The sequence below is a fragment of the Artemia sp. Qi Xiang Cuo genome, chromosome 3 (genome assembly GCF_049724085.1).
Source record: "Artemia sp. Qi Xiang Cuo chromosome 3, ASM4972408v1, whole genome shotgun sequence".
Lineage (NCBI taxonomy): Eukaryota > Metazoa > Arthropoda > Branchiopoda > Anostraca > Artemiidae > Artemia > Artemia sp. Qi Xiang Cuo.
Window position 1 is genome coordinate 83,608,806 of NC_142796.1, and position 26,384 is coordinate 83,635,189.

General features: G+C 35.9%; 1 protein-coding gene across 2 annotated transcripts in view; it reads left to right on the forward strand.

The window, feature by feature from the left end:
* Window positions 1-26,384, forward strand: part of SppL (signal peptide peptidase-like protein) — a 165,160-nt gene that overhangs the window by 32,409 nt on the left and 106,367 nt on the right. For both annotated transcript variants that reach the window (XM_089086667.1, XM_089086668.1), the window contains exon 2: window positions 19,513-19,679. In XM_089086667.1, coding sequence (XP_088942793.1) covers window positions 19,648-19,679 — 32 coding nt within the window. In that variant the 5' untranslated portion in view covers window positions 19,513-19,647. The remainder of the gene's footprint in view (window positions 1-19,512; window positions 19,680-26,384) is intronic.

The window sequence follows — 26,384 nt, forward strand, 5'->3', positions numbered from 1 at the left end:
ACTTGTGTATTATACAGTACACTATCACCCCATTTCCTCCAATTTGCAAAGCCCCCCTCGTGCAACTGAACCCTCCATGTAACTGAACCCCTGTATAACCGAAACCCTGTACAATTGAATCCCCATGCTACTGAACCCTCGTGCTACTGAACCCTCGTGAAACTCGACCCAATTCAACTAAACACCTGTGTAACTATACCCCCTTTAACTGAGACCTCGTGCAACTGAACCCTCCATGTAACTGAACCCCTGTACAACCGAAACCCTGTACAACTGAACCCCCGTGCTACTGAACCCTCGTGCAACTCAACCCAATTTCACTAAACCCCCGTGTGAGTGCACCCCCTTTAACTGAACCCTCGTGCAACTCAACCCTCCATGCAACCCATGATTTCTCATAGGCCACTGGGCTAATTTGGCTTTTGTGTGTGCCCCATTGTTTTTGTGCGGGTTCCATTGTAACTGAATCCTCGTGTAACCGAACCCCAAGCAAGTGAACCCCCATGCATCTGAACCCTCGTGCAAGTGAGACCTCTTTAACTGAACCTTCATGCAAACAATTCTGAGTGTAGCCTACTATTCTTTAATTAGTAGCATCGTACATTTTGTTTAAATACCTATTTTTTCATTTTCCAGATTCAAGATTTTTATTTAACACAAATGAATAGACAAGCTGAAGTATTTAAAACGAGCCAACATAGAGCTACGATCGCAATGAATGGTACTTGTTATCAGAAATCTCCAAAATTGACTCCCCCTCTCCTACCCTCCCCTGCCCCTCAGAAATGGGGGAACGAAGAAACGTTAGATCCTATTTTAAATTGACAATACTTTTCAAACGTTACTTGTGTATTATACAGACCACATCAGAGAGGTAAAGCTAGGTCAAGTCACAATGTCATTCTATATTATTTATATCCTCATTAAGGACATTCAGAGCAGAGTTACACAAATGGAATACCTTTTTTGCAAATTGAGTTAGTTTTATGCGAATGATAAAAGTTTTGGCAAATCGAGATAGCTTTATGCAAATGAAATACCATTGATACCGCTAATAATACATGCGATACTGAACGAGTTGTCAGATACCTATAACTTACAGGTTATTAACACGTTCGACCAGTTTTGATTGGAATTTGTATTTTTTTGCCAGAAGAAAGATCATGGATACGTGTTTATTTTTATTCATTTTCCAGATTCAAGATTTTTATTTAACACAAATGAATAGACAAGGTGAAGTATTTAAAACGAGCCAACATAGAGCTACGATCGCAATGAATGGTACTTGTTATCAGAAATCTCCAAAATTGACTCCCCCTCCCCCTCTCCTACCCTCTCATGCCCCTCAGAAATGGGGGAACGATGGGAACGTTAGATCCTATTTAAATTGACAATACTTTTCAAACGTTACTTGTGTATTATACAGACCATATCGGAGAGGTAAAGCTAGGTCAAGTCACAATGTCATTCTATATTATTTATATCCTCATTAAGGACATTCAGAGCAGAGTTACACAAATGGAATACCTTTTTTGCAAATTGAGTTAGTTTTATGCGAATGATAAAAGTTTGGGCAAATCGAGATAGCTTTACGCAAATGAAATACCATTGATACCGCTAATAATACATGCGATACTGAACGAGTTATCAGATACCTATAACTTACAGGTTATTAACACGTTTGACAAGTTTTGATTGGAATTTGTATTTTTTTGCCAGAAGAAAGATCATGGATACGTGTTTATTTTTTTTTTAAACTGGTATTTTTTCAAGGAAGCCCATAACACTTTGCAGAAACCCGTCTGGTAAGGCATGTAATCAAACTATCAAAACATGCTTGAGTACATCATACGTAGGCAAATTTTTTTTTAAAGAAAAACCTACTAATCAAACTACTGTATATGGATTAACCACCGCTCTCTCTCTGATTGACCCCAAAAAAATGGGTGTTACCTCAATTGCTATACCTCCGAGGAAATCCAGAAGGTCATGTGAGGGAGCTCTGAATCTCTTTGAAATGGTGTATACAAGGTCCAGAATAACATTGAAATTGCTATATGTCTCCTAGAAGTATAATCTTGATTACTACTTATATTAATGTAAATGAATAAATAAATCTTAAAATGAGTGAAACTTAAATTGAATATGCCAATCAAGTTTGAATGCAGATTCAAAAATACCAATGGCACTGGCTTGCGAGTGGTGGAACACTCCGAAACTTGACATTTTATTATATTTTGGTGCTTCATGCAAGAAAATGCATGTTCCACAAAGTTTGAGGTGCAGTTTTCCGCTTAAATAGAAATGCCTAGAAGCCATAGAATGCTTTCAAAACAAACTAACACAATTAGTTACAAAAAATGGCAGAGTTAAAAAAAATGGCAAAACTATATGATTCTTGAACAGTCTTGGAAAATATAAACAAAATAAAATTGAATATTAGATATATAATGATATTAATTGTTGAAAGATCCATCAGTTCAAGATTTTCTTTCACTGTAATTTTTATTTTCATTCTCAATGCTGCAAAAACTGGAAAATAATAAATTTGTAATATACGAGTAATTCGTTTTCAGTGGAGCACCAATGACGCAGAAGGCTTTAGGTTTTTACAGTTAAAGAAGGGGGCAGAATCCAAATTTTGCTTGTAGTGAATCTATATTTGTCTTGACCAATCTTGAAAAGAACTAATAAATTAAACTGAATATTTGATACATAATGATATTAATTGCTAAAAGCTCATCAGTTCAAAATTTTACTGTAATTTTAATATTTATTTTCAATATTAAGTACAAAATAAAACACTTTTTATATAATTCATTTTCAGTAAAGCGCCAATGACGCAGTAGGTTTTAGGCTTTTGCAGTGAGACGTTACCCAAACTCTTGTTTGTAGCTATTTTTAATCGATTCAAACTTGATTTGCATATTCAATTTAAGTTTCACTTAGTTATTCAATTTAGTTATGTAGTTATTTTTATTCGATTCAAACTTGATTTGCATATTCAAATTAAGTCTCACTCGTTTTAAGATTTATTTATTCATTTGTATTTATATATATTGTATATTTGTTCGCATTGATACTTAATTAACTTCTGTTCATTTTAAGTTTCATTGATACTTAAATAGCAAAATATATTTCTTCATTTTAAGATTGATTTTCATATTCAATCGAAGCATTACTACCGGTTTAAGATCTATCTATTCATTTATATTATTACTTGTTGTGTGTTTTTTGCTATGATTGTTTATTTAATTTCTGTTCGTTTTGGGTTTCATTTATTCTTTAATAGTGATTTCTGGTCGTTTTGAGTTTGAATTTTAAAATGTATTTGTATATCCTGAGCTTAAGTTTAAAATGGCCTTTACTTTTCTTTGAAAAACTATTTTCTCAGAAAGTTTTTTTTTTAATTAATTTTGTTCGTTTTTGATTGCAAAAAGTTTCAAGTTTTTTTTGGCATGGGGGGGTGCTTACTGTCTGATTATTCTTGACTTTAAAAAACGGATCTAGAACTTTCAATTTAATTTGAATGAGGCTTTTTTCAACGTCTATACGATTACCTCTTTGATAAAAACCTTATATATGAACAATAGACAGCTTGCATAACTTGTGGACAGCGATTGACAACAATGAATGGATTGAAAAAATAGCTCCAATAAAGGGGTTTAGACCATTTCACTTGCTGACACAAAGGGATCACGACTGTTTGGAATTGACCTTCATAGGAATTTGTGTGCCAAAGCGATTTTGCATCTATCACAGAGTATGTATTTTAAACTTATAATTGGATAATTATAATAGATTTCCTATGTGTCCTTCCCATAAAAAACCCCTTCCAATAAGTTATAAACCCCCCCTAATAAATTATGCCCCACGGCATAACTTACAACGGGTACCCCTGGGCACGGGTGGGCTGTGTCGACACCGGAGTTTTTTGTTATCAGAACTTTGAACTATTTTAACAAAATTTCAATCTCGAAATTTTTATCTGATGCATTTAGGGCCTGGAGGAGAGAGAGGGGCTAGTTGCCCTTCAATCTCTTTTGACTCTTAAAAAGTGAACAAGAACTTTCAATTCTCAATCAAATAAGCCTTCTCTAAAGTTTATACGAGCATCCCTTCCATAAGAAATAACTTGAAGGATTCGGAGAATCCTTAAATTACAACCCTTGCCCTGAGGGCTTTAGGGGAGTTGTAATCCTCAAAGACCTAATTTCAAGAACTTAAAACTACGTTTAATAAATTGGCTGTCTTAAAAGTTTGATTGGATGTGCTGGGGAAAAGGTGGGCGTGAGAGGGGGGTTATTTGCCCTCAAATCACTTTCGACTATTGCAAAGGGCACTAGAACTCGGAATTTCCAATTGAATGAGCCTTTTTTAAAGTTTCTACGACACTGTCTTCAATAAAAACCTTGTATGCCCCCAGGGCATAACATAAAACCCTTGCCCTGAGGGTTGTGGGGGATTGTCCTCCTTAAAAACATATTTTCTATCTTGAAATCAACTACGCTGAACAAAATGGCTATCTCAAAATTTTGATTGGATGTGTTTTGGGGGAATGATGGGCTTGGGGGGGGGCTAGTTGCCCTCAAATCACTTTCGATTATTGAAAAGGGCACTAGCCCTTTCAATTTCCAATTGAATGTGCCTGTTTTGAAGTTTCTACGACAATGCCTTCTATAAAAACCTTATATGCCCCCAGGGCATAACTAAAAACCCTTGCCCTGAGGGCTGTGGAGGAGTGTACTCCTCAAAAACATATTTTCTATCCGGAAATCAGCTACGCTGAACAAAATGGCTATCTAAAAAGTTTTATTGGATGTTTCGGGGAAATGATGGGCGTGGGGGGGGGCTAGCTGCACTCTTATCCCATTTGACTATTAAAAAGAGCACTAGCCCATCAACATCCAAACGAATGAGCCTATTTTGAGGTTTCTACAACAACACTGTAGGTAAAAACCTAAATTGCCCACATGGTATACCTTAAAAACCTTGTCCTATAGTTTTGTGGGGAGTGTTCCCTCAAAATATATTTTCAATCAGGAACCCAAACATACTGAACAAAATGGTTATCTGAAAATTTTTTTTGGATGTTTTTAGGGAAATGGTGGGAGTGGGGGGGAAGAGGGCTAGTTAAATTAGAATCAATATAGATTATTTAAAAGGGCACTATCTCTTTAATTTCCAACTGAATGAGCATTTTTTGAAGTCTCTATGACAACACTTCCTATAAAAACCTTATATGCCCACAGGGTATAACTTAAAACCCTTGCCCTGAGGGCTGTGGGGGAGTACCAGCCTCAAAAATATATTTTCTATCAAGGAATCAACGACGCTGAATAAAAGGGCTAACTCACAATTTTGATGGGAGGAGTTTGGGGGAATGATGGGCGTGGGGGAGGCTAATTGCCCTCCGATCATTTTGGACTATTAAAAGGGGCAATAGCCCTTTAATTTCCAATCTAATGAGCCTGTTTTGAAGTTTCTACGACAATGCCTTCTATAAAAACCTTATATGCCCCCAGGGCCTAACTTAAAACCCTTGCACTGAGGGTTGTGGGGGAGTATCCTCCTCAAAAATATATTTTCTATCTGGAAATCAACTACGATGAACAAAGTGGCTATCGGAAAATTTTGATTGGATGTGTTTTGGGAAATGATGGGCGTGGGGGGGGGGGGGCTAGTTACACTCCAATCACTCTCGACTATTAAAAAGGGCACTAGCTCTTTAATTTCCAATCAAATGAGCCTGTTTTGAAGTTTCTACGACAACGCCTTCTATAAAAACCTTAAATGCCCCCAGGGCATGACTTAAAACCCTTGCCCTGAGGGTTGTGGGGGAGTATCCTCCTCAAAAATACGTTTTCTATCTGGAAATCAACTACGCTTAACAGAATGGCTATCTCAAAATTTTGATTGGATGTGTTTGGGGGAATGATGGGCGTGGGGGGGGGGGGGCTGGTTGCCCTCCAATCATTTTCAACTATTGAAAAGGGCACTAGAACTCTCGATTTCCAATCGAATGTGTCCCCTTTGAAGCTTCTATGACGACCCCTTCCATGTGAAGTGCCTCTGGGAAAAAAATAAAATAAATAATAATAAAACATTGGAGCCGTATGGCCTTTACTATAGGCAACGCTACAGCGTTGCCTCTGATACCAGACAAATACAGTGTTTAGTTCTATGTAAAGTGTTTGTTTACATAGTGTTTAAAGTGTATGTAAAGTGTTGTATATAAAGTGTTTTGTTCTATGTAGGAGAATAACACTGCTGCGGTTAAGGTAGGAAATGAGGTTAGGAGCTGGTTTTGTATTAAATCAGGACTTAAGCAAGGTTTTGTTCTATCCCCCTTTATATGGATTAATTAAAAAAAAAAAATTTCCACAAAATAAGTTTTTCAAAGAAAAGTAAAGAACTCCATTAAACAAAAAATGAGCAAAAATAATATCAAATAATCTACCAAGCGTGAAACTACCACAAATCAACATAAATGAAAATAAATGAAACCTAAAACGAGCAGAAATTACAAGGAATAACCGAGTCAAACTGAAAAAGAGCAGAAATTAACAAAAGTTGAGCTCAAAACCCCTATGCGTTCCCAAGGCCAGAACATAATTTGCACTTTACTGAAAAAAAAATATAAATGTTTTTACTTTTATAACTTTAATTAATCAATTAATATTAAAATTTTGATTACTAAATATCAGTAAATGTATATTAAACTGACAATGCACATTCATTTGTATTTTTTCAGTAAAGTGCAAATTATGTTCTGGTATTGGGATTTTGAGCCCAACTTATGTTAATTTCTGCTCGTTTTGAGTTTGACTCGGTTATTTTTTGTAATTTCTGCTCGTTTGGGTTTCATTTATTTATCGATGCTGATTTGTGGTAGTTTCACGCTTGGTAGATTATTTGATTTTATTTTTGCTCATTTTTTGTTTAATGGAGTTCTTTACTTTTCTCTGAAAAACTTATTTTGTGGAAAAATTTTTTTTAATTAATCTCCGCTAGTTTTATATTGACAAAGTCTTTTCAGAGAAAAAGTAAATAAAACTTTAAATCCTTTTGTTTTTTACGAACTTATAGTTTGGCCTGCTATTTGTATGCTGGAGAGAAATTTTCAGCAATTTTTAACAACATACACCCTCTTAAAAATCGGGACACAAATAGTAGTGTTTAATTTAGTTTCATACCTCCTCTAGTTGACCTGAAATGGAATACTTGATACCATTCGCAAAAAAAATCTATTTACTTTCTTTGATAGCTTGGATACACTTACGCTATTTTGATTTGGTTAAATTTTAAGTGCAGAAGCAGCCCCAAAAGTTTTAACATAATACCCTCATTCGTTCTTGGGATACTGCTGAGATGCCTTATTGGTAATTAGCATTAACACAGTGCATTTTGATTTAATCTTATGGCAACATTTACTTTTTAAACATAAAGTCAAATGGGAGGGTGGGCATAGGAGAGAGATTAGTTTCCCTCCAATCACTTTCGACTATTAAAAAGGGCATCAACCCTTTCTATTTTCAATCGAATGAGCCCTTTTCGAAGTTCCCACGACAACTCCTTTGATACGAAGTGCCCTGGTCTGAAAAACAACAACAACAACAAAATAATATATTATACCCATATCGATCTTTACTATAAAAATGTCAAGCCTTCCAATCACTTTGGACTATTAAAAAGGGCACTAGGCCTTTTCGATTTCTAATCGAATGAGCCATTTTGGAAACGACAACGCTTTCTATAAACACCTTATATGCCCCCAGGGCATAAATTAAAAAGGGCATCAGCCCTTTCTATTTTCCATCGAATGAGCCCTTTTCGAAGTTCCCAAGACAACTCCTTCGATACGAGGTGCCCTGGTCTAAACAACAACAACAACAAAAAATAATACATTATACCCACATCGATCTTTACTATAAAAATGTCAAGCCTTCCAATTACTTTCGACTATTAAAAAGAGCACTAGCCCTTTTGAATTCAAATCGAATGAGCCTTTTTCAAGTTTCTATGACAACACTTCCTATAAACTATGGCCCCAGGGGATAAATTACAACTCTTACCCTAAGGGCTGTGAGGGTGGTTGCCATCGTCTAAGATCTAATTTTCAGAATGTTCAACTACGTTATACAAAATGGCTATCTCAAAATTTTGATTGGATGTGTCTGGGAAAATGGTGGGTGTGAGAGGGGCGCTAGTCTTTCTCCAATCACTTTCAACTATTAAAAAGGCACTAGCCCTTTCAATTTCTAATCGAATTGGCCCTTTTGAAGTTTATACGACAACGCTTTCAATAAAAACCTTATATGCCCCCAGGGGATAACTTACAACCCTCGCCCTGAGGGGTGGGGGGGGGGGGGGTCATCCTCAAAGACCTAATTTCCTGAGCTTTCTACTACGTTGAACAAAATGGCTATCTGAAAATTTTGATTGGATGTGTTTGGGGGAATGGTGGGCGTGAGAGAGGGGTTAGTTACAGTCCAATCACTTTCAGATATTAAAAAGGGCACTATCCCTCTCAATTTCCAATTGAATGAGCCCCTTTTGAAGTTTTTACGACAACTCTATCAATAAAAACCTTATATGCCTCCTGGGCATAACTTACAACCTTTGCCCTGGGCACTCTCCGGGGTTTGTCATCCTTAAATACATTATTTCCAGAACTTTCAACTACGTTGAACAAAATGGCTATCTCTATGCTTTTATTGAATGTGTTTGGGGAAATGGAGGGCGTGAGAGGAAATGGAGGGGAAATGGAGGGGGTCAATTACTCTCCACTCACTTTCGACTATTAAAAAGGGTAATTTCAATTTCAGTCAAATAAGCCCCTATTGAAATTTCTACAACAACTTTCTATATAAACAGTATATGCCCCCAGGGCACAAATTACAACCCTTGCACTGAAAGCTCTGATAGGGTTTTTCCCTAAAAGACCTAATTTCCAGAACTTTCGACTACGTTGAACAAAATGGATATCTCATAATTTTGATTGGATGTGTTTGGGGAAATGGTGGGCGTGAGAGGGGGGTTTGTTGCCCATTTCAATAAAAACCTTATATGCCCCCAGGGCATAACTTATAACCCTTGCCCTGATGACTATGGGGAGAGTGTCCTGCTCAAAGGTATAATTTCTTGAACTTTAAACTTCGTGGAACAAAATGGCTATCAAGAAATTTTGATCGGAAATGTTTGGGGAAATGGTGGCCTTGGAAGGGGTGTTTGTTGCCTTCCAATCACTTTCGACTATTAAAAAGGGCACTAGCCATTTCAATTTCCAATCGAATGAGTCATTTTTGAAGTTTCTACGACGACGCGTTCAGTAAAAGCCGTATATGCCCCCAGGGCATAACTTACAACCCTTGCCCTGAGGGCTGTGGGGGAGTGTCCTCCCCAAAAACCTAATTTCTATCTGGAAATCTAAAACACTGAATAAAATAGCTATTTAAAAATTTTGATTGGATGTGTTTGGGGAAAGAGTGGGTTAGAGAGGGGGGCTAGTTGCCCTCAAATCACTTTCGACTATTAAAAAGGGCACTAGTCCTCTGAATATCCAATCGAATGAGCCCTTTTTCAAATTTCTAAGACAAATATTGCAATACAAACTTATATGCCCCCAGGCCATAACTTATAACCCTTGCACTGAAGACTGTGATGGGAGTGTCCTGCTCAAAGGTATAATTTCCTGAACTTTAATTGCGTGGAACAAAATGGCTATTTCTAAAATTTGATGGGATGTGTTTTGGAAAATGGTGGGCGTGGAAGGGGTTTTAGTTGCCTTCCAATTACTTATAACTATCAAGGAGGACACAAGCGATTTCAATTTCTAATCAAATGAACCCTTTTTGAAGTTTCTACGACAACGCGTTCTATAAAAACTTTATATGCCTCCAGGGCATAACTTGCAACCTTTTTCCTGAGGGCTCTGAGGAAGTTGTCATCCTCAAAGACCTAATTTCCAGAACTTAAAACTACGTTGAACAAAATGGCTATCTCAAAATTTTGTTTGGATGTGTTGGGGGGAATGATGGGCGGGGGGGACTAGTTGCCCTCCAGTCACTTTTGACAATTAGAAAGGGTACTAGCCATTTGAATTTCCAATCGAATGAACCTGTTTTGAAGTTTCTACGACAACGCCTTCTATAAAAACCTTATATGCCCCTGGCCATAACTTAAAACCCTTGCCCTGTGGGTTTTGAGGGAGTGTCCTCCTCAAAAACATATTTTCTGTGTGGAAAACAACTACACTGAGCAAAATGGCTATCTCAAAATTTTGATTGGTTGTGTTTGGGGGAATGATGGGCGTGTGGGGCTAGTTGCCCTCCAATCACTTTCGACTATTAAAAAGGGCACTAGCCCTTTGAATTTCCAATCGTATGAGCCTATCTGGAAGTGTCTACGACAATGCCCTCTATAAAAACCTTATATGCCCCCAGGGCATAATTTAAAACCCTTGCCCTGATGGTTGTGGGGGAGTGTCCTCCTCAAAAACATATTTTTCTATCTGGAAATCAACTACGCTGAACAAACTGGCAGTCTCAAAATTTTGATTGGATGTATTTGGGGGAATGATGGGCGTGGGGGGGGCTAGTTACCCCCCAATCACTTTCGACTATTAAATAGGGTACTAGCCCTTTGAATTTCCAATCGAATGAGCCTGTTTTGAAGTTTTTACGACAACGCCTTTTATAAAAACCGTATATGCCCCCAGGGCATAACTCAAAACCCTTGCCGTGGGGGCTCTAGGGGAGTGTCCTCCTCAAAAATATATTTTCTGTCTGGAAATCAACTACGCTGAACAAAATGGCTATCTCAAAATTTTGATTGGATGTGTTTGGGGGAATTATGGGCGTTGGGTGGGAGGGTGGCTAGTTGCCCTCCAATCACTTTCGACTATTAATAAGAGCACTAGCCACTCCAATTTCCAATCGAATGAGCCCTTTTCGAAGTTTCTACGACAATTCCTTCGATACGAAGTGCCCGGGTGGAGAAATAACACATTGTGCCCACATCGTTCTTTACTTAGGCAGCGCTAGCGCGCTGCCTATGATTATTTTGATGGACTTTGTCTTAAGGAGCACAGGAAAGGCAATGGGAGACCACGGAATCAAATGGGGAGAAAAAAGGATCTTGCTGATGATTTAAGCATCCTAGCTGAAAGTGTGAGCAAAATGAATGAAGTTTTAGAGGTTTAGCGAGTTCAGGGTGCTAGAATAAGTTTAAAAATTAATGTTAAGAAGACTAAGTCACTAAGGCTAGGAATAAGTGATGATGAAAAGGTGACATTGGGTAATGAAAAGATTGATCAGGTGGGCCGCTTTAATTACCTTGGTAGTATTATTAGTAAAGTTGGTGGGAGCAGTGAGGATGTTAAAAGTAGAATAACCAAGGCTTAGGGTGTTTTTTCACTGTTAAAAAAAGTTTGGAAGAATAGGAAGATATGTCGGCAAACCAAGATTAGAATATTAGAAGCTACAGTGATGACAGTGGTCAAATATGGCTATGAAGCATGGACGCTCCGAAAAGCGGATGAAGATTTGCTAGATATTTTCCAGAGAAATTGCTTAGAGATTGTTCTGCGTACCCAGCTGACTAACCGTATTTCAAACAATAGGCTATACGAAAAATGTGGTTCAATACCGCTCTCTAGGGCTATAATGAAAGAAAGGTTGAGGTGGCCAGGGCGCGTTGTACGGATGAAGGATGATAGATTGCCGAAGATTGTTCTTTTCGGCCAACCGTCTAGGGCTAAACGGAAAGCAGGTCGTCCTCGTCTGGGGTGGGAGGACGTCATAAAGAAAGATGTAAAGGAAATGGGAACTTCATGGGTGGGTGTAAAAAAGGAGGGTTTGAATAGATTGGGGTGGAGGAGGAGCGTGCGTAGCTGTGTTGGCCTTGGGCAGCTTGGTGCTGCGGTGAGTTGTTAGTAGTAGTAGTACTTAAGTACAAGTACCAAGTACCCCAGGAAATTTTTAATTAAGTATAAGTATCAAGTATTCCTCCAAAGTTCTACTTATGGAATAAGTTTTTTTTTAAGTACTTGAGCACTTTAGTATAAAAGTATTTCCACAGTACTGACGTTTGATTTATAATCCACAAGTCACTACTGTAGTATCTACTTGGTTCTCCGGGTAGGCAAGACCGTACCCAGAGGGGCTGTTTGGGGGGTTTGAACCCCTCCCGAAATGTTTTTTTGCCTCGTAAAAACGCAACAAAAAGGGATATAAACAAATTTTGTATGCTTTTTTTAGGTTTTTAAGTGTAAAACCCTCCCCGAAAAAATCTTTGTGTAAAACCCCCTCCGAAACAAAATCCTGGGTACGGCCTTGCGGGTAGGTACTGATGAATACCAAACAAGCCAGGTAAACAGTAAGGAATACCACTTGCAGTTATCTCACACAGTTGACTTCCAGAAAGGTTCCATGCTCTTAATTTTTAGAAGAACTATGCTATATGCTGGTTTTCAGAAGTAAAATGCATGTACTCGGATATGTGATTCTGAACCCTATCAAAAAGTTACCTTGCAAAGACAATAGAAATTGTTTTCTACTTTGATTACCAGAAAGGTGGACTCTTTCTACTTTGCATACAGGAAAACAGGTACAGTTTTCTACTTCGATTACCAGATACAGGAACTCTTAGATAATGAAAATGCAATTCATTTAAAATATCAGAATGTTAGACAGTGAAAACAATATCAAACGCGCCATTCATTACTTAATGTTATATAACAGTTTAAAGGGATTTCTTGCCGGCTCCCTTCAAGAGCATTAACTTTTCAAACATAGTATCTCCAAGCATTTTCCGTTTTGGGGCAGAAATTCCTTCACCAGCCGAAAACAGTTGCTCCACGGGTGCAGACGAAGGAATTATGCAGTTAAATTTTCTGCAGACTTTCATTACTATTAGGTAGTCTTTTAGCGTTGTTATTTCCACCTTCATCGTATTCTCAGCGCGTTCAACATTCTCTAAATTGTTTTTCTTCGTCACTACTGTCAAAGGATTCATCACCGGAAAAGTAGCACCCTCTGTCAGTTCTGTTAACCCTGTTAACAGCTTTGGGATCTTTAATCTCTCTTGCTTCTTCTACTAGGAATTCAACAGCCACGTCCCTACTCTCACTAGGGAACCACTTAAGTTTGAAATAAGGATGACTTGAAGTGGCAGCAACATAATTTTTGGCCTGAAAAGTCTTTCCAGGATAGTCAGAAATTGTTCCTCCAGACCCACAAGAAGAGTTTATACCAGTGGTTGGTAAAACCTCCGCTAATACTCCCAACCTCTTATACTTCCATGACTTTCATGTATTCTTCTAGAAAATCTTCGTCACGAGAACCAGACCCAGGTTTCTGTAAAGCATCAAAGATATCATGATTCATGAAGCTTCTCTTTTTTGTGACAATCCATCAAATTTTTGACAGTATCATATTTCTAATTCCATCGAGTTATCACAGGCCGGATGAGCTGTCTATCACATACCTTTTTGACAGCATTTTTAGCTTTTGAGCTCTTGTTAACACCATCCCAGAGAGCATTACAGTTGGCAAAACTTGCACAGTTCTGCCGCTTATATGCAACACCATTCAATGTTTTGTCAGTATTTGTAGATGTTAGCAAATTGAATGGGATGCTAGCAATTAGAGAGAGCAAATCATTTTTGCTCACTCTAATTACTAAGAATTTCTCCAATATTGAAAAAAGATAATAAGTCATTATGACTGCCTCATCTTAATTCTTATCGCCACTCACTTGACCCTCAACAATGGAAATTGTCGGAACTTCTCCAAATGCTGTACTGAAGTTTGAGGCATTGCCAGTTAATATTCCGCGCATCGTACCTTTCTTTCAACCGCAATTTTATATCTCGCAAAGACACCATTCAGCTGCTTAGCGATTTTGTGTACGTTTGTGAGCCGTTAAAACGTGAACATGCAAGAGCAAATAATTCCTACCTAAGATCTTCGTCAAGTATATGGGCAGTCATTCCCAAATGACTTTTGTGGTTTGCAGAACAAATGTCCGCAGTGAAGGACATATAGTCTGTCAGTTCAAATTCACGAATCATAGCCGTCTCAGTACTTCAGAGCTGAAATGGCTTCATCTATATCTCTTTTTCCATTAATCTTAAAAACGTTTCAGTGAGCATCTTCCCAATAAAGTTGGTATTAAAATTGAGCTCTGGTCTAAAAGTACATGAGTACTTAAGTACCCTCAAATACTTCTAGTTTTTACTTAAATACGAATATTAAGTACTTTCGGAATCTTTTACTTAAGTAGTGTACAAGTACTTAGATTATTTACTTAAGTAATTACTTAGTACTTTTTACTTAAGTAATTCCTAACACTGCTGTCTATTGTCTATATGCCCTGTAAAGTTAATGCCCAGGTCACATTATAGTCACACTTGTGTATAACATTGAAACTACGCACGTCTGCAGTGCCAATTAGTGCCAAATATGTACAGCGCTTGTAATTTATCGAGTTGCACGTTGTTCAACTTTCATGCATAAATTCTTGATTGACCAATCAGAGTTGAAATTTTAGGCATCATTTTTTGAAACTAGTAAAAATGGAAGCTTGGACCGGCAATTTTGTATTACTGTAACTGAAATCTGACAAAAGTTAAGAAGACTTTGTATTGAAAACAGCTGGAAATAAATTAGTATTGGTTCAAACTTTTAAAAACCAAGTTCTTGCAATTTAAATTTTCTGTTTCTGAAGTACAATTGTGGTGCCAAAAAAAAACAAAAAAAAAACCGTTTCGCTCATAAAACTTGGCCTTTTTTGTCAATAGATCTCACTATGGTGTTGCTGGGATATAAGACTGCCAAAGAAAACAAAATTTGTTGACCCAATTGCAGGGTGTCAGGTGTATTATATATAACCAAAATTTATAGTTTGAGGTCGATTGCCCTGTAAGTTTCAAGCTTATCAAAGTCAAAACAAATCTTAAGTCCATTTGAGCGTCACAGATGATGACATTCAAAATTGATTTTGCATGTTTGCCCTTAGAAATTATATTTCTTGTCTTTAAATAGAATTCTATCTCAATAATCTACTGTTTGCTTTTTTGAGTATGTAAGAATTAGTTCAGGGTGTCAAAAATAAGCTGAATTTTGCATCAGTAGTAGATTCAAATTAATGCAGTTTAAACTTGTTTTATTTTTGCACTGATGGAGAATTTTGAAACTTTCATTTAAGCAAAGCCAATCTACAGCATACATCCAAAACAAGTCAGGTTTGACGATACACGTGATATATTATATCTGGTGGTAGACTGGAGGAGACAGTCTACCACCAGACTGTCTACTTTCTATATATGCCTACTGTCTGATGTCAGAAATCTATATTACCTAATTTTTTCATTATTTTTGTCATCTTCATTAAGGTTTTTTCGGCCCTGTCTAGGTGTAACTCTAAAGCTGATTGGGAAATATCTTTCTGTGGTTTTCCAAGTCTGCATTTGGAAAAGAAAGATTTTGGGATCGTCGTAAGCCTTAGATGGGCTGAGACATTTTGTTTTATATTATATTCATTTTGGTCCTAGAATCTATGGCCACAAAGTTAGGGTAAACATACATTTGGCAAACTTAGCTCAACCTAAACCACCAACATCCTTAAAGTTTTCAAGCCAATCAGAAAAGTTTTTTTCGCGTTTTTGGGCCGTGTTTGCGGAGAGGGCACCTTGCCCCGAAATAACAGCCTTCATGTACTTTAGGATCCATTTGACCCAGGAACTTATGGATAGAAGTTTCAAATCAATCAGATCCGAAGTGTTTTTTAGCCCAAATGTAGGCTCTGCACTACCTTTCCTCTCTTCTGCCAGAATATGTTGTGCTTTCGTCCAGAGAATGACCCCTGAAACTTTCAAGTGAATAAGTGATAAGAGCCATAAGGCTCTTATCCCTCGTGAGTTAGGGGTCCCGTTATCCTTAGAGGGATATATGTTGGACTTTTTGACTATTTTCAACATAAAAACCGTCTCAATATATTTATCGGGCGTCTTGAGAGACTATAGGGGGGCTGGGTAGCAAAGAGGATATGGGAAGGGGGCTAGATGCCATTCAATCACTTTTGACTCTAAAGAACGGCGCAAGATGTTTTTATTTCCAATTGAATGAGCTCCCACACAAGTTTGTTTGATCACTTCTTCCATATGAAGCAGGCTTGGGAAAAAGGAAGAAATAGATAAATAATACACGGAGACATATGGTTCTTTAAAGGTAAATACGCTTAAATGAGTCACTTTTCTCGGATGCTTGTCATCAAAAAGTTAAACTTTTGTTGAAAGAGTTGGGGTCGAGGGGGGACAGGCCCTTCTGTTTTTTAGGATAATTCTGAATGTGATTTTAACTACGAGCATAAATTTGATTAAAATACAATTCTTTTCAAATGAAAGTAAATAGTGACGTTACAAGGTATATGACGTTACAGTGACGTTTTATTTCAGTGACGTTATAAGGCCCCTGAAATAAAACGTTATCGGCGTCCCCGCAGGAGTTTCTTTCTCTCCAACCTGTCGAGAACGAATATGCTCTTAACACAAGAGCAGTATGAAAAGTTATTTTTTCATAGTGCTTCGAGAATAGGAGGTCTTTTTTTTTATTCGCATTTGCTTTAAATAATCGATTTTCAGTTCGAATGTTTGGGAGACATAAAACACTTGCAGTTGTTAATGTACCATATTTTTTATACTCTAAAATGCTCTCAGTTTATTGCTAGTGGAGTTATGGGGGTGACAGTTTCTCTCAAACAGGGGATAATTTGTGTGTTTCAACTTTTAATGTTGTTGTTTACTTTTATTATCTTATTTAATTATTGTCTTATTTAATCCTTTATTTTTTTATTTAATCTGTAGAGAAAGTTTTTTTTTTAAGTAGAGACCTTTATTAAAATTCAAAAAGAGCAGATTTATTCTGTATGTGAGAGAAACTACTGTCCCGTTCAATCACCTGCTCTTTACGTTAAAGTTTGATTAATGCTTAACCAAAAATAGTTTAGGGATAAAAAAATTGATAGTTAGTGGTTGCAGTTGTTCCTTTACAGATTACCTTTCAAAACGTTTGAATTGAAAGTTTTATGTTTAAAGCAAATATGGATAAACCTCTTTCAAACCTCTAATCTAAAAGTCTTTCAAACCTCTAATCTAAAGCATTGTGAAAAACAAAACTCTAACCAAATCTAATTCAAACCTCTTATTTTAGAGAATTTGTTTTTGAATTCAAGAAATAGTTTTTTTAGTCCAATTGAAGCAGATGAAAGTCAAACTATAGCGTAAACTGTGGGAGACTAAGGGTGTGGCATCCCCCCGGGTAATTTTAGTTCGTTTTGGATTGCACAGTCAATCGTTGATTTCATTTGAAAAGACATTTGTTTTTTGGTTTTTATTTTGTTTTTTTTTTAGTTTAATTTCGTGGTCTTAAAATCATGCTAAGGGAATTTGAGGGAGTGTGTTGCTGAAAACCTAGTTTTAGCATTTTATCTTTCTCATTGAAATAAAAATTTTTACTTTCAATATTATATTGGCTTTTCGCATGACATACTCTGTCCCTCTCTCAACTTAAGATTCAAGGTCAAAACTCCCGCCCTCCATAATAAAGAAATTTATGAAAGCTTCAATGTGATCTTTCAAGCCGTTCCCCAGACATTTTAGGTATGCTATTTTTATAACGTGACAACGCTTAGTGTCTTTTGATTTACCTCGCTACTTAACCATGGATAGATTTAAAGTCCCATTGTGACTTATAGTGGAAGAACATTGACGTTGATCAGAGACAAAACATATTTAGTCCCTCCCCCCTTCCAACACAACATTTGAAGTCCTTCAACGCTTCTCTCTCTGACACTGAGTAGAATTTGCAACTCCCCCCTCCATGCTGCTTTCAAGACATGGTAGGCTATCCATTGATTTGGCTCTGTCCTTTCTCCTAAGTCATCATCCAACATCTACTTGCCTCCCCTCATTACTCCTTGAAAATTTCAATTTGATACCCCAAGCTCCTCCTGATATACCGCAGATACGCTTTTAGTGATCTGTCAACCCACACTCTTCTGATTTACCTAGCTACTTAACCGTGCATAGATTATAGAGGGCAACAGGGGCGTGGTGCCAGTGTTTTTGGAGACGCTTCTATATGAAGTTTATGACCTGAAATAAATATGTCATTTGACATGAAAAATATAAATAATATAAAAAATAAAATATAAATAAATAAAAGAAACAGAAAAAATATAATCAATTAAACCCACTACTCAATGAACGTTATGGAAGCTTCTTTCCCGTGATATTCTTGAATGTATTTTGACCAGTCCTGTTGTCAAGTCCAGCAATTATCTGCCATCATATGGTTATAGGAATCCCAAAGGAGCTTATAATGCAAACATGTTTTGGTAGATCGAAGACAACAATTGTTTAGCCCCTTTTTCAACGCAAAACTTACAGTTTTCTTGAACAATCCTGTCCCTTCCTTCCCCCAACAGTGCCTGAAAGTTTCAATTTATCCTCCAGCCACTCTTGAGATATGGTCTATAGGTTATTTGGAAGACGCCCTGGTCAAAGTTTAAGGTCTACGTCTTCTTGATCCCCAGTCATTCCGAAACTATTGCAGATAATTCGAAATTCGGGTGCATGTGGCGTCTCTTAATTTATTTAGGTACGTTTGTCATTTCTGGAGTATACCCTTGGAATGATGGTATACTTTCTGGAGTATACCCTGAGAATCTTGGCCTAGTGAGATCCCTAACAGATCATAGCTGACTGGACAACCAAGACCAAACACGGCTGCCTTTTCTACTAAAACCTATCTTTCAACAATAGTTAGCCTCTTTAACTTTAAGGTCATTTCCCTTGGGACTGCAGTGGTAATGTAGACCTCAGAGGCATACTTATTAGACGTTTTGATGCTTCTGAACGAAAATGGTATGTCAAATTTTGCTCCTGTACGAGAGGCCGGGTAGCAGAAAAGGGCACGGGGGAGGGGGGCTGTTTTTTCTCCAATTATCTTCCGCCCTTAAATAGCACTGAAACCTTCCGTTTCAGTCGAATGAGCTCCCCCCCCCCCCCGAAGATCTCTACGACTACTATTTTCACACAAAAGTGGCTAGAAAAAAGAAGAAAAAATAACGCATTGAAGCTTCATGGCTCTTTACTCAGGCAACGCGAATGACTTTGAGTCTACTGTTTTCTTTTAATTTCGTAGTTTTTTTCTTTTTGTTTCTGTATTGCTATTATAATTTTTTTTTTTTTTTTTAGAGGAAATGGCCCTAAAACTTTTGAGGTTATCCTACCAACATTACAGGATATCCTGAAAATTTTCAAAATTTCTTTAATAAGAATCAGATGTGATAACTTGAATTTTCAAGCTCAAAATAGTGACACGATCCTTAAAAGATTTTGTCAAAATCCTATTTATCTGACATTAGCATAGGTGTCATCCGAGAAAATATAGATTTAAACCTACTCCTAAAATCGAGTTTTTCAAATTAATTGTCTTTTTTTTATAGGCCCTGAAGCGACCCTTTGAGAGTGAATCTGTAGCCAAGTGCAAGATCAAGTGAAAGTGAACAATTCTATTCAAGTATTTGGCTATTCTTTGATATAGCAGTCGTAGCTAGAAGAAATTGAAAGTGTTCTACAAAATGACAGAGGAAGTAAGATCACAATTTGCAATGTAAGTTTTCATATTTTTTCTTCTTTTTGTTCTAAAAAGCGACAGAGAAACTAAGGATGAGTTCCAGCAATTATCATTACGGTATTTGTTCAGTACTCCCACTCTCCATAATGAAACACTCTAAAATTTGGAAAGCTACTTCTAAAATACTCACTTATATCATTCCTAAATGCGCTGTATCTAACCCCCCTCCCTCTAATGGACAAATATATTGCCCAAATTATACTCACTCTATTTTTCAATGGCCGACTCTTGTCTTTCCACCGCTTGTTGACGTTGACGTTCCTTGTTTGCTGTTAAATTAATATGAATAAAATAGTCAGCCGTTTTTAGGGGTGGGTTACTGCCCCCCCCCCCAAGTTTTTATCCGACTCGTACAAAAGTATCAAATATACATGCAAACTAATTTATGCACACATAAGCTTTGATAATGATTAATCTATTGCAGTTAAAGGGCTTATTTTTTGCCCCCCCCCCTGCCGAGAAAAAACTATAGATATGACCCTGTTCGGTCTATAGAAAATTCATAGGGTATAATTTAGGCTATATACTTGTCCATTAAGAGGTGGGGGAGTGGGAGTTGGGGGTAAGGTGAAGTATTATGCGTTTGGTAATGATATAAGTAAGTATTTTAGAATGTTCTAAAGTAGTTTCCAGAATTCTATCGTGCCTCTTTATGGAAAGTGGGAGGATTGAAGCGATTCCTTTTCTTGTTTGAAGCCTCGCATCTCTTCATTAACGGACATTTTTTTTTTAATCTACCCTGCGTTCAATATAGCTTATTAGAATCGCAATTACTTATTGAGTAAGCGCAATTACTGTGCTATATTGAACGCGTTTTGGACAGCAACATTGATTTTACGCGAGTAATTTGAAACTTGGAGAAAAAGGTCAAAGTATAACTGTCTAACTTTCTCTCTATACGCCTATGTTGCACTATGTTGTTTCTATTTTACCAAAAATTAAATCGTTAATTTTGAAATTTAAAAATTAATCCAAAATTTGAAGGTTAATATTTTAATTGTTAAAAAATGTTCGTTGAAATAAAGAACAAATAATATATATTAGTGATAAAATATTCCAGCTACATGGCTTGTTTTAAGAAAAGTATGAAAAGATTACGGTAAGAAATTTTAGTTTCATCTTTTTCCTACTTGTATTTTGTATATTTATTATACTAGCATAATGAACATATTTATAATAAATTAATGCAATAATAAATGTACTTATACTATACTAGCAGGTTTATATATTCATTATTTTTATTAGAAATATCTATTTTGATATCTGTGTTATTATATTATATTAAATTTTTGCATAATGCGGAAGTAGCCATAAGTTTATATGGCTGATACTCGAACTCGGGATTGGGATCAACATTTTTTTTGTGATAATGTTTATTACAAGATTTCTAATAGAAATTTTAAAGATCTCTAATAGATTTCTAATAGAAATTCTAAATATTTCTAATAGATCATTTTCATTCTTTTTATTATCAACACTACTATTATAACACGGAAGATAAAATTGAAAATCACCCGGAATTATCCCATATATGATGTGGACTCAGGCCCCCTCAACCGTATCCTGTACGCTAGAGTGGCCGGTGTTTACCCCCCGGAAAATACCCCCCCCCCCCGCGGAAAATACTTCTCCCAGAAAATCCTCTCCAGTGAAAAATCCCCCCGCGTAAAATACCCCCTCTCCTCGTGGAAAATAAGGCTTTTTTTTTAATTTTATTTTAGTTTTTTTTTTCTGTAGGGAGAAGGAATTTTGGTACGCCACTCACACAAATTCATGCTGTGTAAAACTCGAGAACAAATCGGTTTCTCCGTTGTTTTATTTCAGCGTAGCGCGAGACAAGACAAAGACAAGCTACAGAATAGATGAAAAATATATAATTTGGATTATATATTTGCACATAAGGAGGGGAGGGGGTAAAGTATTTGGACAGTTTGAAGTCAGAAAACGATTCTTACTTAATAATATGCAGAATAATTTTACCTAACACATTTTACATGCAGACCCGCTATACTTAACCCCCCCCCCCCCTAATGTACAAATCTATAGCCCAGATTTGTTTCTAAAGTAACGAAGAAACTAACAAAGAAACCGGTTTGTTCTGGAGTTTTACACATCGTAAACTTGAGTGAGTGACGAATAATATACAAGTACCGGAATTTTTCATAGAGAGAGAGAGCTGGATTTCCCGGCATTATTTAAAAATGATCAGAAATTAAATTTAAAAAAAACAAGTTTTTTCAACTGAATGCAAGGAGCAACATCAAAACTTAAAGCGAACAGAAATTATTACGTATATGAGAGGAGTTGGCCCTTCCACAAGACCTTGCTATTTACGCTAAAGTTTTCACTTTTTGTCCTTATTCCTTAAGAACGATTCCTGAAAGACAATGGCCATTTAATTAGAACAATAAGCTTTTTTCTAAAATTCTATATAAAAAAAAACTAGCGTAAAGAACGAGGAAGGTGATTTCCATTTTGTTTTGAAAATCGATTTGAGATTAATGTCTTTTTCAAAGGAAAGTATGCCAAGGAAAATTTTTCAGACGGATTCGTCCGCAAGAAATTTTGCGGGGAGAATTTTCAGCGAGAATAAAATTTTTCGGAGGGATTTTTTGGCGAGGTGGGTATTTCGCTTGGAAAAATACTTCTACTGAGATTTTTTTGTTTGGGGTGGGGTTTCATGGAGGGGGCCAGGTTTCCCAGCATTATTTGAAAAATTATTAGAAATTAAAGAATTTTTTTTAGCTGAAAGTAAGGAGCAACTATAAAACATAAAATGAACAGAAATCATTCAGTACGTATTGAGGGTTGGCCCCCTCTTCAGTACCTTGCCCATTACTTTAAAGTTTGACTTGTCCCAAATCTTTAGAGCAACTCCCGAAACACATGTACTGTTTAATTAGAATAAGAAGCTTTTTCAACAGTACTAAAAACTACTTATTTTGACTCATTACTTTTAGTTGAAAAGAGTTTTTTCCATATTTAATAATGTTTAAAAGATTAAAAATTTATGTTGGCACTGTTACTATGTAGACATTACCCTCGTCTATAGCAAAGAATCAGGTAGCAAAGCTTAAGAATCTTTTATTTTCAGGTTTGAAGGCTGGTTGTTTGGTTACCGTGAAGCTTTATCAGAGGCAACGCTGTAGCGTTGCCTATAGTAAAGGCCATACGGCTCCAATGTTTTATTATTTATTATTATTATTATTATTTTTTCCCAGAGGCACTTCATATGGAAGGGGTAATCGTAGAAACTTAAAGGCGACTCTAAAATGTTTCAGTATGATTAACCTAACTTCACTTCTCAAATATGTTCTGGATTGTACATGAGTACCATTCTGTATTTCATGCTTCCATCCACTACATGGTAAAGATCTAGAGTAGGGGCTATTGGGAAGGAAAAATGTCAAGAAAACAATTCTTACTTCAAAATAGGCAGAATAGTTAACACATTTTGACTACACCTTCACTCTGTTTTACCCCCAACTCCATAATGTGCAAATATATAGCCCAAATTATATATTTCTCAAGCATTTTATCACCCTTCACCCTAGATCTCTGTATGTGTGTCGTCTCAGTGTGTGTGTCGTCTCTGTGTGTGTGTCGTCTCTGTGTGTGTGTCGTCTCTGTGCTTTAGTCGTCTCTGTGTGTTTGTCGTCTCTGTTTACTGTTTATTTGATTAAATGAACACAACAAAAAACATATACCCCCAACAGAGAGCAAAGCTCGTAAAATTGGGTATTAATAAAAAAAAAAAAAAAAAAAAAAAAAAAAAAAACATTTCCTCATCATAACAAAAGAGAGAAAGAAAAAAAACCTGGTTAAAGAAAAAAACAAAAAACATAACAAACATAAAGAAAACAAACGCTGGACAAGTGGGGCATGGAAGGCTATCCCAACATGGGTAACAAATATAAACAAAAAAAAATAATAATAATAATAAAAAAATTTCTATTCCACCATCACAGGTCAATACATAATTTTAATATTTTCTTCCTTAGAACTGATATTTGCCGAAATGACTCAATTTGAATTCTATCTTTCAGCCTATATTTATTTGAAATAAATGGTATTTGGTATCTAATTGAAAATCTAGATCTTTCACAATTAACACAGGGAATTCGATATGTTCCAGAACACCTAAGAGCCGAAGGAGGGGGCAGAATCAACAGAGATTTTTCATAAAAATAACTACTAGGATCTTGTATTTTAAAATGCCATATTGATATATTAAGTTCTCTTATATGTTTCAGATCTAATAAATTCAAGAAAAGAAATAATGTTTCAGTTTCCGATGCATCTCTAAGTTTTGATGGACGATGTAAAAAATTTCCAAGTATTCTCACTGCTTTATTTTGAAGGATCTGTAGGGGTTTTATATGCATCCAAAAAGTATTTAAATAAATAATTGTACAATAATTTAAATAAGGAGCAATCAAAGAATGATAAATTATTTTTAAAATTGAAAATGGAAAAACATGTTGCAAACGATACATAGACCCAATATTTTGCGAAATTTTCACCCTTAAATGATCAATATGAGTTTGAAATGACAAAAGGGGATCAATAAAAACTCCTAAATAACGATATGATTGAACTCTACGTATTTTATGCTCACCAACTTGAAGCTCCTGACATGACATTTTTTTAGTAGCACGTTTTGAATGACCAAAAACCATAAATTCAGTCTTCTTAAAATTCGGTAATAAATAATTAGAAACAAACCATCGATTAACTGAACTAACAGTGTTAAACAAATTTTGAATTAATGTAGATGAATCCTTCGCTTTAACAGAAACAGCTGTGTCATCTGCAAATAAAATTGCAAGACCATTATTTCCCTGCAAACATCGTGGAAGATCATTAATATACATCAAAAATAAAAGCGGACCTAATACCGATCCTTGTGGGACACCAATATCTTCAAGATCATTTAAACTAGACAAATGACCATCAACATCTACCAAGATTTTACGTCCATAAAGGTATGATCTTATCATTTCTAGTCCTTTCCCTCTTATACCGGAATTTTCCATTTTATCAAAAAGAATTTCATGGTTTAAAGTGTCAAATGCTTTTTTAACATCATAAAAAACAGTAGATACATGATAATTACTATCTAAGCAATCATTTATTTCTAACAAAAGAGCTGCAACTGCTTGTTCTGTCGAATGGCCTGCCCTAAATCCAAACTGATATTTGGTAAAAAAATTTATTTTATCTAGATAATTAGTAATCCTTCCTTTTAAAATTTTTTCCAATACTTTAGACAATGGTGATAAAATTGCAATAGGACGATAATTATTTGTATCAGATTTATCTCCTTTTTTATGCAATGGTATTACATGTGCAATTTTCCATCTTTTAGGAAATGTAAATGAGAAAATACATAAATTTAAAATATGAAGCAATGGTTCAAAAATTACACCTGCAATATTTTTTAGCAAATTAGTTGAAATTTCATCATATCCCAATGAATTACCATTTTTTAAATTCTTAATGACCTTTTGAAATTTTGCAAAAGTAACCGGGGCCATAAATATGCTCGTATCTTCAGTGGGCGGTAGATATTTTTTATGCGACCTTGGGGAAGAAAGGTCAACTTCTCCTGAAACAACAGATGATCCAATACTAGCAAAATATTCACTAAACTTCTTAGCAACAGCTTGTGGTCCTCTAAATTCTTTACCATTAATATCAAATAACACTTCAGTCTTATCTTTAATCAAACTCCAAGTTTTTCAAGGGGAATATGAATTTCGAAAAGATTTTTCATAATAAAATCTTCCACTTACTTTAAGGATCCTTACCAGCATATTCTTATAAATTTTAAAACACATTATGTTTATTTCCGTGGGATATTTTATTCTAATTTTCTATAAACGATTTTTCTCATTAATAGATCTTAAAAGTGATTCATTTATCCAAGGTTTTTTTGGGGTAAGTTTCTTTCCTCTCGGGCTCTTATATGGGCAAAAAAGATCAAGCTTTTCATTCATAATATGATAAAATTTATCTAATGATTGGTTCGGATCCTTCTCATCAATTACAGGACTCCAATCAACATCACCAAGCCCTTCTTTTAACCTTAACACATTTTTATGTGAAAAATCTCTACGCTTGGTTTGATTTTTTTTTATTATGCGGAAAATTTATAAGAAAATCAGACATAATTATACAGTGGTCAGATGAATCATCAGGAATAATAAATGTATTAACAGCACTATAAGGTGAAAAAATATTATCAATAAGTGAAAATGATGTATCAGCTATTCTAGAGGGCACAAAACATACGGGGTTTAGTCCATAAGATAGTGGGCCCTCCAAAAACTGCAAAATATTTCTATCTATTCTAATCGGATCTGTAGACAGGAGATTCATTAAATCAATATTAAAATCACCCATAACTAAATAAGGAGTATTAAGACTAGCTAATTTATCCAACATACTTTCAAAATAATTTTTAAATTCTATCTGGCTGGATGACGGAGTACGGTAAATAACTGCAATTAAAAACTTCCGATTATTTGGAAAAGAGCATTCAACTACACAAGATTCAAAAATCATTTCAATATTCATTTGCAAAAAATCAATCCTTATACGTGCTGGTATGCAATTTTTAATCAAAACACCTAGACCCCCTTGTTTTTGTCTTTTCCGACCGATATGAAAAAATTGGTA